Genomic DNA, 13040 nt, shown 5'->3' with positions numbered 1-13040 from the left:
CTGGCTAAACATTCTATTCAACCAAAGGAGAAAGCTAATTTTGCAGCAATATTCTAAGTGTTATACACAGGATGGGACCTGTAGTAGCTGCTACCTGATGTTGAAAAAGACATTAAAAAAGCAACTTTGGAGGCCTCCCAGTAATGTCCCAAAGGTGCTTTTTCAAAAGGAAACTGGACTTTGTTTTTCTTGAGTATCCTTGAAGAAGTTTTGGTTCTTATCCAAGAAGCTTCTTCAATTCTGACTGTTAGAACTGAATGACAATCAAAATATCTTCAAGGAAAAAAAAGAAAGAAAAGTGCAGTTGCCTTTTGAAAAAAGCACCTATGGGACACAAAAGGGATGATTTGTTTATTAAATTAAATGCCTTTCATCTCACTGTCAAGCAACTCAGGGCAGCTACAAGAATAAGGAGATGCAACTTTTAAGATTACTCCTAAGGTGACCAACTTTTTTACAATGAGAAGGAGGACACAAATCAATTGAAGAAAAAAGCAAAGCCACTTGCACGTGGCACACTCTCTCAAAACAATTCTCCTGTGACGAGTGCATGCGTCTCATGATCGTGTCTCGCTGCACTGTACCGAGCCTTGACAAATCATCATGTCAAATACAAATACGTCACATCACACATAACGGATCAGCTTGGCATCGATCAAATACGGAAGATTAGTCTTCAAATATCAAAAAGGAGGACATGTAGGAGGACACTTTTTGAGAGAGGACAGAACTTACAAAAGGAGGACTGTCCTCCCTAAAGGAGGATGGTTGGTCACCTTATTACTCCATATCCTGAAAAGAGTTAAACTTTACTTACCCATTCAGTTTTATCCACACTCCAGTATTTTTTTAAATCTCGGAACTGCATCAGCATTCCCTTCAGGCCCACCACAATGATACTTGCTAACACACCCTGGGATGAAAAAGACCTTCATTAGAAGATAAAGTTCATTATCTGGAGGGGGAATTATTTTGGCAAAAGGACAGGCAAGTCACAAGGCAGGAGCAGATATTGTTCATATATATATATATATATATATATATATATATATATATATGTTTTCTTAAGTTTTCGCGGGTACTTACATGTATGGTGTTCGGCTTGGTTGGGTATTTTCCCACGTCATTGTAGTTCTTTTAAAGTTGTAGCAACGTTTCAGCAGAATCTCATCTGCCATCATCAGGCTTCTGTATTGACCCAATACAGTCAATACAGACCCAATAACCCAATACAGAAGCCTGATGATGGCAGATGAGATTCTGCTGAAACGTTGCTACAACTTTAAAAGAACTACAATGACGTGGGAAAATACCCAACCAAGCAACACTATATATATATATATATATATATATATATATATATATATATATATATATATATATATATATATATATATATATATATATATATATATATATATACATTCCCTTCCCCAAATATATATAATGCAAAGTTAAAAATTAACCAAAAAAACCAAATATGTTTAGCTGAATGCAATTGTTACACTTGTATCTACCATATTTATTTATTTATTTATTTAGTCAAGTGATTATAAGATAACAGGTATAAGTATAAACATATGAATGAATACATGAAATGGATACATATAAGAAAAATAAAAAGAAACAATATGTCCCTATTTCTGTCTTGCTTCAGAACTCTATTTTTCTTTAGGGAAAAAAAAGGCTTTCATCAGATCTGATATTCAGGATTACTGTTAGGAATAACATAGGTTACCTAACATAGTTTGGGTAAAATAATATATATAAACTATGATAGTGAGTTTAAGTGTGTGTCACTTTAACTGCAAAGCATGTAATTTTGGGTGCGGCTGTAAATCGCCATAAGAGGGAGCAAGAGAACTTGATTGATTGCTGGCTTACTGGATTGCTTGCAGACGATGATGGATTGTTAACTGCATGTTCTCTCCTGTTGCTGAAGGAAGAAAGGAGTTTTAACTTCTTCATATCTCTACTGCAAAGAGATATATTACTGCACTGATATTTGTAAGTTTACTGACCTCTTTTTCGACACTGGACTTTGCAACTGATTAATCCCCGGAAGGACTGAACTAGTGTATGATATATGGACTGTTTGACTATGCTAAAACTATTACTGGAATAAACTATTTAACTAGCACATTGTATCTGTTTTACTGAGTGTAAGCTACAAAAACGTTTGTCTCACATATTTGCCTGCCTGCCTGCCTGCCGTGCAGGTTCTGCTAGGGTGTATATCCCTAACAATTACTTATTTTCCATACTTCTTTGGGATTCTTTTTGGTTTTGTATTATTATAGTCATACAGTATCTGAACTACAGTTTTCCTTTTCTCTGTCTGGATTTTCAGGACTAAGGTAGAAATACAAAAAGCTTAATACTTTTAATACATAGAAAAAACAGGTAAGATGGATATTCTCTGGAGGCCTGCATGCCAATTTCCAACAAGCAACAATTTTCACAATGCAGTATGGAATGTCTGGACTCAATCACCTTAACAAAATTGAGATTATGGTTCAATGTGATAGATGAACCCAGTCTAGCACCATTCAGCTGGTTAATCACCATTCTCCCAATGAAGAGAATGATGAGTTTTCAAGGTTTTTACAACTAAAATTGGGTCAATCTTTATTTTTATCCAATTGTCATGTGCTGCCCAGAGCTGCTTTTGGTGAGATCAGCAGCTAGATAAATTTGATTAATTAATCAAATACATTTTTATAAGTTCCAGCTATTTCCTTTATTCAGTGGTGGCCAACCAAAAGCATTCATGATTAAGATAATGAATGACCTGCTGGCAATCAAATCTTCTACCTGTGCATAACAGCCTTCTTAGAATTTTATGATTTTTCTTGAATGAATCTGCAATCTCTGTGCACTTATATAGGTAAAAATAAGGTCCACTGAATGCAGAGGGATTTCCTTCTGCATGTTATAAAAAGTAAAAATTTCTTTGAAACAAAGCTGGCTCTTGAAGTGCACCTTGATTTCTAGCAGCAATATTTATTTTTTCCTTACAATGATGTTCCATTTTTACACCAGAAACTTAAAAAGAACACATGACAAACAGTCATATAGAAGTGGTGAACCACTGCTTGCTTCTGGGATTATTGTTTCTAAAAACTTTCCAATCTAGCCTCTTGCTTGGGGATTTTTAGTGGTCTCTCATCAAAGTTCTAAGCAGTTCCAAGCTAAACCAGCCAAATAGCTGAAGCAAATTACCCTACAGTTGCTTTCCTTTCTCCTGTTCACATAAGTCCCTTTGCAAGCACTTTTGTTACACAAAAAGTGTTTTCTTTCTTAAGCAAAAAAAAAAAAGGTGCTTCATGTTTTATACACTGAAAGAACAAATTGAATTCTTGTGCTGGGGCCAAAAAACCCAGCTCAGTCTTACAGCCTATTTTAATCTTATATAGTAGGTGCACAATATCTAAGCTTCTTATCCAAGCAAAATAAAGAGTACTTTTTCACATATTTTTTGTTCTTGGCATGCAGCAATGGAATGTCCTTTCATGGAGTCCTAAAGAAAAGTGGAATGATCATTTTCAGAAGTAATAATTTCAGCTAAATTGCTATACAGTTCAAATAATAATAATAATAAAGAACTATAAAAATAGAATAGTAATTAAATAATAAGCACACAATAATAGTTAAAGGGGGAAAAAAGAATTGTACCATGGGTAGCCAGTATAACATTGGTCCTATTGTATAGATAACCACAAGCACCAAGATACAAGATATCAGACAAGCCACCTAAAAACAGTTGGAAAGGAAAAAAATCATATTATTCAGATTCTAAAACTCCTACAAATAAAAGTCCTTGGTTTTCTCAAAGTTGCTGAGCATAACAAACCACTGCAGACATACAAAAATTAACAGAGGAGAGAAAGGGACTTTTGACTCTCTCACAAAGTGTAGTTGGAAACATTTGAGAATAAATTAATATTTTTTCTTATTATAGGGTATCCCTACATTACTCAAGAAGAAAATGCATGTATCAAATAACAGTATATATAACATAAACTCAAAAGTGGCACATGTTATTTCAGATAAACTACCAAAGAACAGCCTTAAAGAGGAAAACTCAAAGATGTAAAGTTGTATTAAAAATAAAATAACAATGTGTTCGCTGTCTATTTGTATCCGTATAAGTGTTGAAATCCACAGATATTGGTATATACCTTCATTTCATTTACATCGTTTAGGGTGGATTTGCATTTGTACAGATGCATACGTAACACAACTGTGTCTTGGAAGCTACCATGGCTTTTGACCGTGGTGGGAAATACGGGAAATATTGTTTTAATATATCTATCTGGAAGTCTTCAGATGGAGAATCCAGCTCTAGTTACCCTAGCAAACTAATGCCAGAGCTATGCAATGTTTCTATATGTTAGCGAATTAAATCTCTATTTTCAAAAAAAAATATGCTACAGATTTGATTTGTATGAGCATAATTTACATTTTCTTAAAGAAGTTTCCCTTTTCCTTTATTTTACTCTGTCTAAGAATAGAATAGAATTCTTTATTTGGGCAAATGTGATTGGTCACACAAGGAATTTGTCTCCAGTGCTAAGTTCTCAGTGTACATACAAGCAGCAAGTGATAAATCATGATCAAGCTGTATATCAAGCTGTAGATTATGGTATTGCCTAGTTTGATAGTGAAATTCCTGCAAGAAGACAACCAAGATCAGAGAGCACCAAGGACCCTGCAGACTGTAGAGTACTTTGATGTGACCAACTCGCTCTTCATTTTAAGTAAACTTTGTTTTGCCTTCAGGAATTTTACATTGGATGATACATTATGGAAGATACATAACTGTCATCAAAAACAAATAGCTCTTGTCATTTTTTTTTCCTTTCTCTCTTCTTCTTTTTCATATTAAAGAAAGGACTATGTGATGAGAAATTTTTGTGCCAAACGTTTCTCCAACATATGGAAAATCTTTTTGGCAAAGAAGTAAGAAAAGGAAAGGAATTGCTATTTTCTACAGGAACACAACCCTTTCATAAATGTGACTCCGCTCTAAATGCCAAACGAATAAGTACTATAAATTTCAAAGTTTCTTTGTCATGCTGATCTGATTCTTAATGACACTAAAATTTGGAGAATTTTTAAAGATGATGTATTAAAAACTAATTCAACTCTCTGAGTTGAATAGTCATTCTATATAGGCCACTATCTCCACCCATCCATCATGGCAGTAGAAATACCTGTGTTTTTGCTCCAGTGTTGTACAGAAGTGCAGTTCGTCCCATGGCTGCTGCACTTGGTATGCAAAAGAAAAATGAAGGGATCACATTGCTGAGGCCATGAGCCAAGAACTCCTGAAAAAGATTTTTACAAAAATAAGGAAGAGGCTACACCGAAGTCCCATAGAATCAAATAACCTCAACTGAAGTCAACTTGCCTTCCCATCTCTTATACCATCATCCCCAAATAAATGCATCCTGAAGGCAAGTTTTAAGGCTATTATTATTTTTTACCTGGTTATCATCTACAGAGTAATGAAATCTTTGAGCAGAGTCATGGGCCAGAGCTAGAGATGCCACATAACCAACTAATGCAACTCCAAAAGCCTCTGTCACTACTTCAGGGAGGATCTTCAAAGGTGGAGACCTTGGTGCTGGAATACTACAAAAGTAAGTACAGTTTTAGGTGGCAGAAAATGTCACACTGAAGAATGTGGGAAAACTATTGTGAATATTAAATGAATATCCCAGAGAAATCAGCTGTACTGTACATTATTCTACTATTACAAATATCATTAGAACCTGAAAAGGGCCATGCATTATAGGTACATTTTTGGGGGGTTATTCAGTTCAATTGTGTATGTTTTTCTCCTTTCTAAAAACTTTCCTATCCCCACAAGGTGCAATGAAAGGAAATATATTTATAGAAACTTATTTCAATGCATTTCAGGTCCTGGTGATGTGCGGGGGCAGAGAACACTGCATAGCCTTCAAATTTCCCAACACTGAAATAAATTACTGTGAAAGTAGCAGAGAGGCACAAGAGGTAGATATAATGTCAAATTTATCCACCCAAGATTAAGCCCTATCTGTGACCTGAGAGAGAATGGTCTATACGTGAAAAACAAAGGATATATTATTTTATTATTGAATGTATAAATTTAAAAGCATTTGTTTTATCCCTTTGAAAACTCTCTACTAATTATAGAAAGTGCATTCAAAAAGATACAAGAAACATTTACCAATATGTTATTAAAAATAAAATTATTAAGTACCAGATTTTGATTTCATTTCTTCTCCTGAGATGTTATCATCTGTAGTAATGCAAACTGTGTACTTTTATTTTCATTCTTCAACTGTTTTGTTGCTTAGTTCACATTAACAACTGAAACCTACTGTATAAAATCTGGATAAGAAATAACTATATTTCCATATGTACATGTATATAAACACAAAAACGTATTTATAGAAGACTCATTACCCTTTTGGAATATGTCCCACAATTTCCAGGCCAAAACTGTGCTCCATGTCAGCAGAATAGCAGATGAAAGAGGTAGCAATTACCTATTGTCAAGCAACAATAAAGATTAAGTGATTTGCAACAAGATTATTTTTTTTAAAGTATAGGAAGTAGCATAACTGTTTTTCTACTTTCTTAGAAATATGGATTAAGACCAACTATACAGCCAACTATGAGATGGCATCACTTGTTGAATACCATAATTATCGACTCAGGTTATGGTTCAGGGGAGACAAAAGGGAATGTTCTTTGATCCAAAGGCCACATTGTTTCATGGAAAACACAATGGGAGCCTTATAGCTTCCCTCATACTTCCCTCATACTTCCCTCAGTGACATGTCTTAATGTATTTCAGAATTCCAAAGGTGTTCCCTCCATATTCATCAGCATTTTATATTATTGAAGAGAGTTCCTAGCTTTCAAGAGGCGCTTTCTGGAGTCCAGATGGTTGTGGAACCAGAAAAAAAAAAGGTAGGAGTCATATAGTCATAGTGTATTCCTCCTTTCTAAATATTTAAAAATCCTGGGGAAGGACATGGTAAAATCTCTGCCTGGGCAGCGGTAGACTAGCCTGTCTGAAGATGGTGATTTTGCATTAAATTTATACATCTTTACATTGGAGCCGCAGTATATATTGACTTAAATAAAAAGTAGCAATGTAGTTAAGCTCATCTGACATTTTTAAGAGAAACAAATTGGGGCATTCTTCAAATTAATTACCCTAGCTTATATATCACAACATTGTCTGACTGACATTAATGGGCACAAACAGTATTGATTAAATCTTTATTACCTTTTTCTTTCATAAGAATGTAATATTTTTCTCAGAAGTTTTATGAGAAACAATATATGAATCTTGTGGCAGTGGACTTTGAGACATGCTGCTTATCAATATCATTTTGTTTATTTGATAATTACAGGCAGAAGGAAAATATATATATTTTAAAATGGTCAAGCTTTCTAGAATTATTTATTTACGGTGTTTCCTGGAAATTTTAATTTTTAATTATCCTGTAATATGATATATTATATTATAAAATAAAATTGTAGCTAGTTTGTATATTTGTTAAGATTTTTTTAATCATGTCTTTCCCTTTAGAAATAATACATAGCATAGCACTGCCTTCTTCTTTCTTCCTGCCCTGTTGAGTATCTTCATATACTGTATGTTCATGTGCATGTATGTTTGTCAGTCATCATGGCAGTTGCCATGGCTGAGGATAGACTTCAGCTGATTTACACAGCAGATTTATCATAACATCATTACATTGATAAATCTATACATAACTGTTTCATGAAATAAGCAGAAGGCATCGAGAACTGTAGCAAATTATCAATACAGTACCTAAAAAGTCATACTTACCAGAACCAAATCAATAGGAAGCACTATTTTAATTTTCTTCTTAAATTTTTCATTTAGCTCTTTAACAAGAACTAGTATGACAATACTAGATATAGACAGTAGGACAGTTTCCAGTTGAATGGATCTGATGTTTTCAAAAATGTAGGCATAAATCTATATGGAAAGAAAGGTCATACATTATAAATAAGCAATCTTTTAAGATACATTCAGGTATGGAGAAGTTATTGATACTGAGACCTAATCCTGAATATTATGAGCCTCGGTGGCGCAGTGGTTAGAATGCAGTACTGCAGGCCATTTCTGCTGACTATTGGCTGCCTACAATTTGGTAGTTCAAATTCCACCAGCCTCAAGGTTGACTCAGCCTTCCGTCTTTCAGAGGTGGATAAAATGAGGACTCAGATTGTTGGGGGCAATATGCTGATTCTGTAAACCGCTTAGAGAGGGCTGTAAAGCACTATAAAGTGGTATGTGAGTCTAAGTGCTATTGCTATTAAAAATTGGATCCAGCAATGCCCTCCACATTGCTGCAGTTTCTTTTGTTTTCTGAAGAGATGCATATTCAGTTCAAATCTTTATTAGAGAAAAGAGAGGAGCTTAACTTTTGCTAAATGTTTCATCTTTCCTGTAATTTCCAGGAGGCTTTTTAATCTTCTGAAATACAGTATGAATCATTGCTTTGCTTTATATACCTATAGAAGTCTAGATGAACACAAATATATACTATTTAATATGTGAAAGATATATGGCAGACAGCTGACATGGCAAGTTGAATCAACTATGCTTGTAAGTTTCCAAAATTAATTTTAATTTTAGAAACATCAATAATTATGACACGGAATATCAGTTCTAATAGCCAATGAGCTACAGAAGAATCTGCCATTAATGGCAGAGAAACAAGTCAAAGCGTAGTTTAAGAGAGGCAGTGATATCAAGCTCTAAGGCTCACCTTCAATACACTCACATGAATAGGGTCTAAGGTTCTCCAAGCAAAGACAAAAGCTCCATGGGAATTCAGAACATAACAGAATAACAGAGTTAGAAGGGACCTTGGAAGTCTTCTAGTCCAACCCACTGTTCAATCAGAAGTCACCATACTATTCCAGACAAATGGCTGTAAATTGAACCTAGAGAGAGTCCTAATGATAATTCCAGTGAAGATGACATCTACAAATAAAAAGGTAATTTGGTGGGTTGCAGGTTGCTGTGAACTCTACCATCAAGCTTAACCGCTTATTCTTCTTTTAGCCATTGCCCTTGTCCAACAACACAAAGAAACTGAGACTGCCATTTCTAGTTTTCCAGAACTGAATTATAGAGGGATAAAATATCTTTGTTAGCCCATGCAAGCTGTTGTGGAGAATCTTGGACTTTTCAAAAAAAATGCAATAAGACACTTGAGAAAAACACTTGGTGAGACCAAAGGACAGCAAAGTTCTTTTATGTTCCTTGTTGACATTTAATTAAATCATAAGCAACTCAACAAATCATCACAGCAACAAAAAAAGAATCACATGTTGCATAGATAACATTTTTAAAACGAATGTAGACATGTTACATACATCCAATCAGCAAAAAAAAAAAAGCAAATTCAACTCAAGACCCCAAATCAAAGTTTATTTTTGGAATGGAAAGTCCAAACAGACTTTCTGAAGAGGCAAAGGATAAAGCAGTGGCTGATGAACATGGCAAGACTGAATTTGCAGAGTACACTCCCAACAGAGATGCACACTAGAGCTCAATAATTGTATAATTTAGCCACATCATTGAATAGTGCATACTAACACATACAAATGACATCATAGAGCTAGCATGCCAAAAAGTATAACTGCAAAGAAAAGCAATTAAGGTTGAAGTTCTAAATGGGTGCAGCTATCAAAGCAAACAGCTTAATTCAAAAGATTGGAACCTATACTAACAAATCCAATTTTACAGGCAGAAAGCACCCATTAAATTGCTAAAAAGTGTTTTTCTCCAACATTTGGCAGCCAAACGCAACACTGATTCAAAATGAAATTGCTTTACAAACATAATTTAAATCTAAGTCTTGAATCATCTAATTCAGAAACTTGTTCATAAGAAAAATAAGAGATCAGGTCCTAAATATGAACATTCACTTTTAAAGAATTATTTATATATTATTTAGCTTGTTCTTATTTTCAGAAAATGTGCTACACAGCATTTCAGCTGTCAAGTGGAATCCTGCCATGCCTTGTCTTGGAAAAGCTGGTTTGGAAGTTATATACTTTATTTTTAATATTGCATATCTCAACATTCTGCATAGCCAAGTACAGCTGGAAACAGCTACTTTGAAAAATGGATATGACATGGTCCTTTCCCATGTAAGTGTGGTATCTGTCTGGAAGATACTTGCCAGGCCTAATGAGCTCATATTTTTCTTTTCTTATATTTATGTAATATTCATTATTACATATAACTAACAAGGTAAAGAAAGAACAAAATAAAAAGCAAAAAGTATAATGTATAAGAATTTTATTTATTTATATTTCATATTGCTTAACCACCTATGTCTCTTAGAGAATAAAAAGAAATAGAAATGTTGCTTTCAATTTTCTTTACAGCAATTACTGTGTATCTGAAATTATCTATACAACAAAAATCACTCTTTTTTCTATTATCTCTTTTTTCTAATCATCAAAATGATAAATCATGTTTTTTCTGTTTCATGCAAGAAGTCTATAAGGACTCAGTAAGTCTACAAATCAATAGTGAACATCGATATTGTCTTCTCTCTAAATAAGAAGTCAATTTAGCCACATTGAAGACTAGTCAGTAGAATGTAGCTAGGCTTCAGAACTCATGGCAAGTTCCAGATAGCATCAGATAGCAAACCTAGAATTGCATCCAGAATTGACTCCAGTTGGAGATAACAGAGTCAGGCCTGATACAAAAGATCACAATAGTATTTAGAGTTTATCCCCCAACTTTAACAAGCATGCAAATAGGAGCAAAACAGCACAACAAACATTTATCAATATACTCACATAAAAGAATCCCAGAGGTCCTGAGATATATGGCATTTTCATTCCCAGGAGATACTTCACTTGTGAAGTCACAACGTGCGTTGCTGCCCCAGTTGTCATTGCACTTATCACTGACTCTGTTAGCAAACAGGTAGCACTGCCCAAATGTAGCATAAACATTGCTACCTGAGAAACCAGAAATAATATAATTTCAGAAATATAATAGAGATTGCATCCAGATGCAGTTACTGATTCTAATGTAGGAAAGCGAAACACTAACTTGCATTTTTAAAAAAAAAAACAGATGAGAAAGTTCTATGAGCTAATCAAGTAGAAATTATTTCATTACTCATTGCACTCATGAATACCCTTTCAACCCATATTAACTTTCATACATTTATTAAATGCTATCTCTCTTGTGTATATACAAATATATTTTCCCCCAAATGAGTTTACCATCAGGCTCGGGCGCTGAGATTAGTTATAATAGCTGACTCTGGCCATTTGTCTTCATTGACTTTAGGTTATTCCAATGTACAAACATTAGAAGCTCTGTGGATGGGACAAATATTAAGCCAAAGAAGTCACACAGGTTACACTTAAAAGTTATGGTACAGGTAATCCTCAATTTACAAACACGATGGAGCCCAAAATTTCTGTTGCTAAGCAAGACCATTGTTAAGTGAGTTGTGCCCCATTTTATGAATCATTGCAGTTGTTAAGCAAATCATGCAGTTGTTAATTGAATCTGGCTTCCTCCCATTGATTGTGCTTGTCAGAAGCCAGCCAGGAAGGTTACAAATGGTGATCATATGACCATGGGACAGCACAACTGTAAGAATAGAATAGAACAGAACAGAACAGAACAGAATAGAATTCTTTATTGGCCAAGTGTGGTTGGACACACAAGGAATTGTCTTGGTGGAAATACTCTCAGTATACATAAAAGAAAAGATATTCATCAAGAATCATCAGGTACAACACTTAATGATAGTCATAGGATACAATAAGCAATCAAATCATACTAGGAAACAGTCAATATAAATCGTAAGTATACAAGCGACAAAGTTACAGTCATACAGTCACAAGTGGGAGGGGATGGGTGATAAGGATTGATGAGAAGATTAACATTATTAACATTAATAATCTGATAGATAATGATAATGTGATCATGCAACCGTGGGGATGCTGCAATGGCTCTAAGTGTAAAAACCTGTCATAAGTCACTATTTTGTAAGGCCACTAAACGAATGGATGTTAAGGACTGACTGTATTCAGTTTATAAAATTCAGACTAACAAATTTGAAATGTAAAAGGTTAGATTTCTAGACATCACAACTAGAGAGATAGAAGTGAGAGCCACAGTTTGTCTGTGTGTCTTGTGTCTGTTTCTGTGTCTCTTGGTGTGTGTGTGTGTGTGTGTGTGTGTGTGTGTGTGTATGTCTCTGTGTCTATATGTTTCTTTGTTAAATACAACTAGTCCTCAACTTACAACAGTTCATTTAGTGACTATTCAAAGTTACAACAACACTGAAAAAGTGATTTATGGCCATTTTTCACACTTACAGCCATTGCAGCATCCCCAAGTCATATGAGCAAAATTCAGATGCCATTGGATGCTTGACAACTGATTCACATTTATGACGGTTGCAGTGTCCTGGAGTCATGTAATCCCCTTTTGGGACCTTCTGACAAGCAGGGTCAAAGGGGGAACCAGATTCAATTAACAACCATGTTACTAATTTAAGAACTGCAGTCATTCACTTAACAACTGTGGCAAGAAAAGCCTAAAAATGGGGCAGAACAAATTTCTCACTTAGCAACAATTGTGGTTGTAAATTGAGGACAACCTTGTACATACCCCACCTTTTTTTCAGGAATGAAAAAAGAGGTACACATGAGGTCCTCTCACTTCCCCTCACAACAGCCTTGTGATGTAGGTTCTTTTGTCAAGTACTGCACCAAAGGCATAACCAAGGAAAGACAAATCACACAGACTTCAATATGGCAATTAGAGGCAAAGTACAGAATCCCGGAATGTGTGTTAGGAACCGCCAATCCTAATTTGATAGTGAGTTTATTAAAGCAGAGGGTTTGTTTTTTAAAAAAAGACATTTTCAATCTATTAATAAGCCATTTTTGAGATGGCCCCTTAGACCCAAAGTATGCTAAATCAAGGCCCATTAAATAGAACTCAA

General features: G+C 34.7%; 1 protein-coding gene across 2 annotated transcripts in view; it reads right to left on the bottom strand.

Moving 5' to 3' along the window:
- SLC26A7 (solute carrier family 26 member 7) overlaps window positions 1-13040 on the bottom strand; it is a 52245-nt gene that overhangs the window by 21364 nt on the left and 17841 nt on the right. Inside the window, exons 4-11 of one of the 2 annotated variants that reach the window (XM_026690972.2) lie at window positions 10864-11028; window positions 7859-8011; window positions 6457-6539; window positions 5490-5637; window positions 5217-5330; window positions 3676-3753; window positions 3464-3520; window positions 818-913 (exon numbers count right to left, since the gene is read on the bottom strand). In XM_026690972.2, coding sequence (XP_026546757.1) covers window positions 818-913; window positions 3464-3520; window positions 3676-3753; window positions 5217-5330; window positions 5490-5637; window positions 6457-6539; window positions 7859-8011; window positions 10864-11028 — 894 coding nt within the window. The remainder of the gene's footprint in view (window positions 1-817; window positions 914-3463; window positions 3521-3675; window positions 3754-5216; window positions 5331-5489; window positions 5638-6456; window positions 6540-7858; window positions 8012-10863; window positions 11029-13040) is intronic. The other variant, XM_026690979.2, reaches the window with a different exon arrangement.

Source organism: Notechis scutatus, chromosome 3, assembly GCF_049901735.1.
Source record: "Notechis scutatus isolate UNSWTSFEM ecotype Mainland chromosome 3, rNotScu1.2, whole genome shotgun sequence".
Taxonomy (NCBI): domain Eukaryota; kingdom Metazoa; phylum Chordata; class Lepidosauria; order Squamata; family Elapidae; genus Notechis; species Notechis scutatus.
Note: the sequence above shows the minus strand (reverse complement) of the source record. Positions and strands in the feature narration are given on the sequence as shown.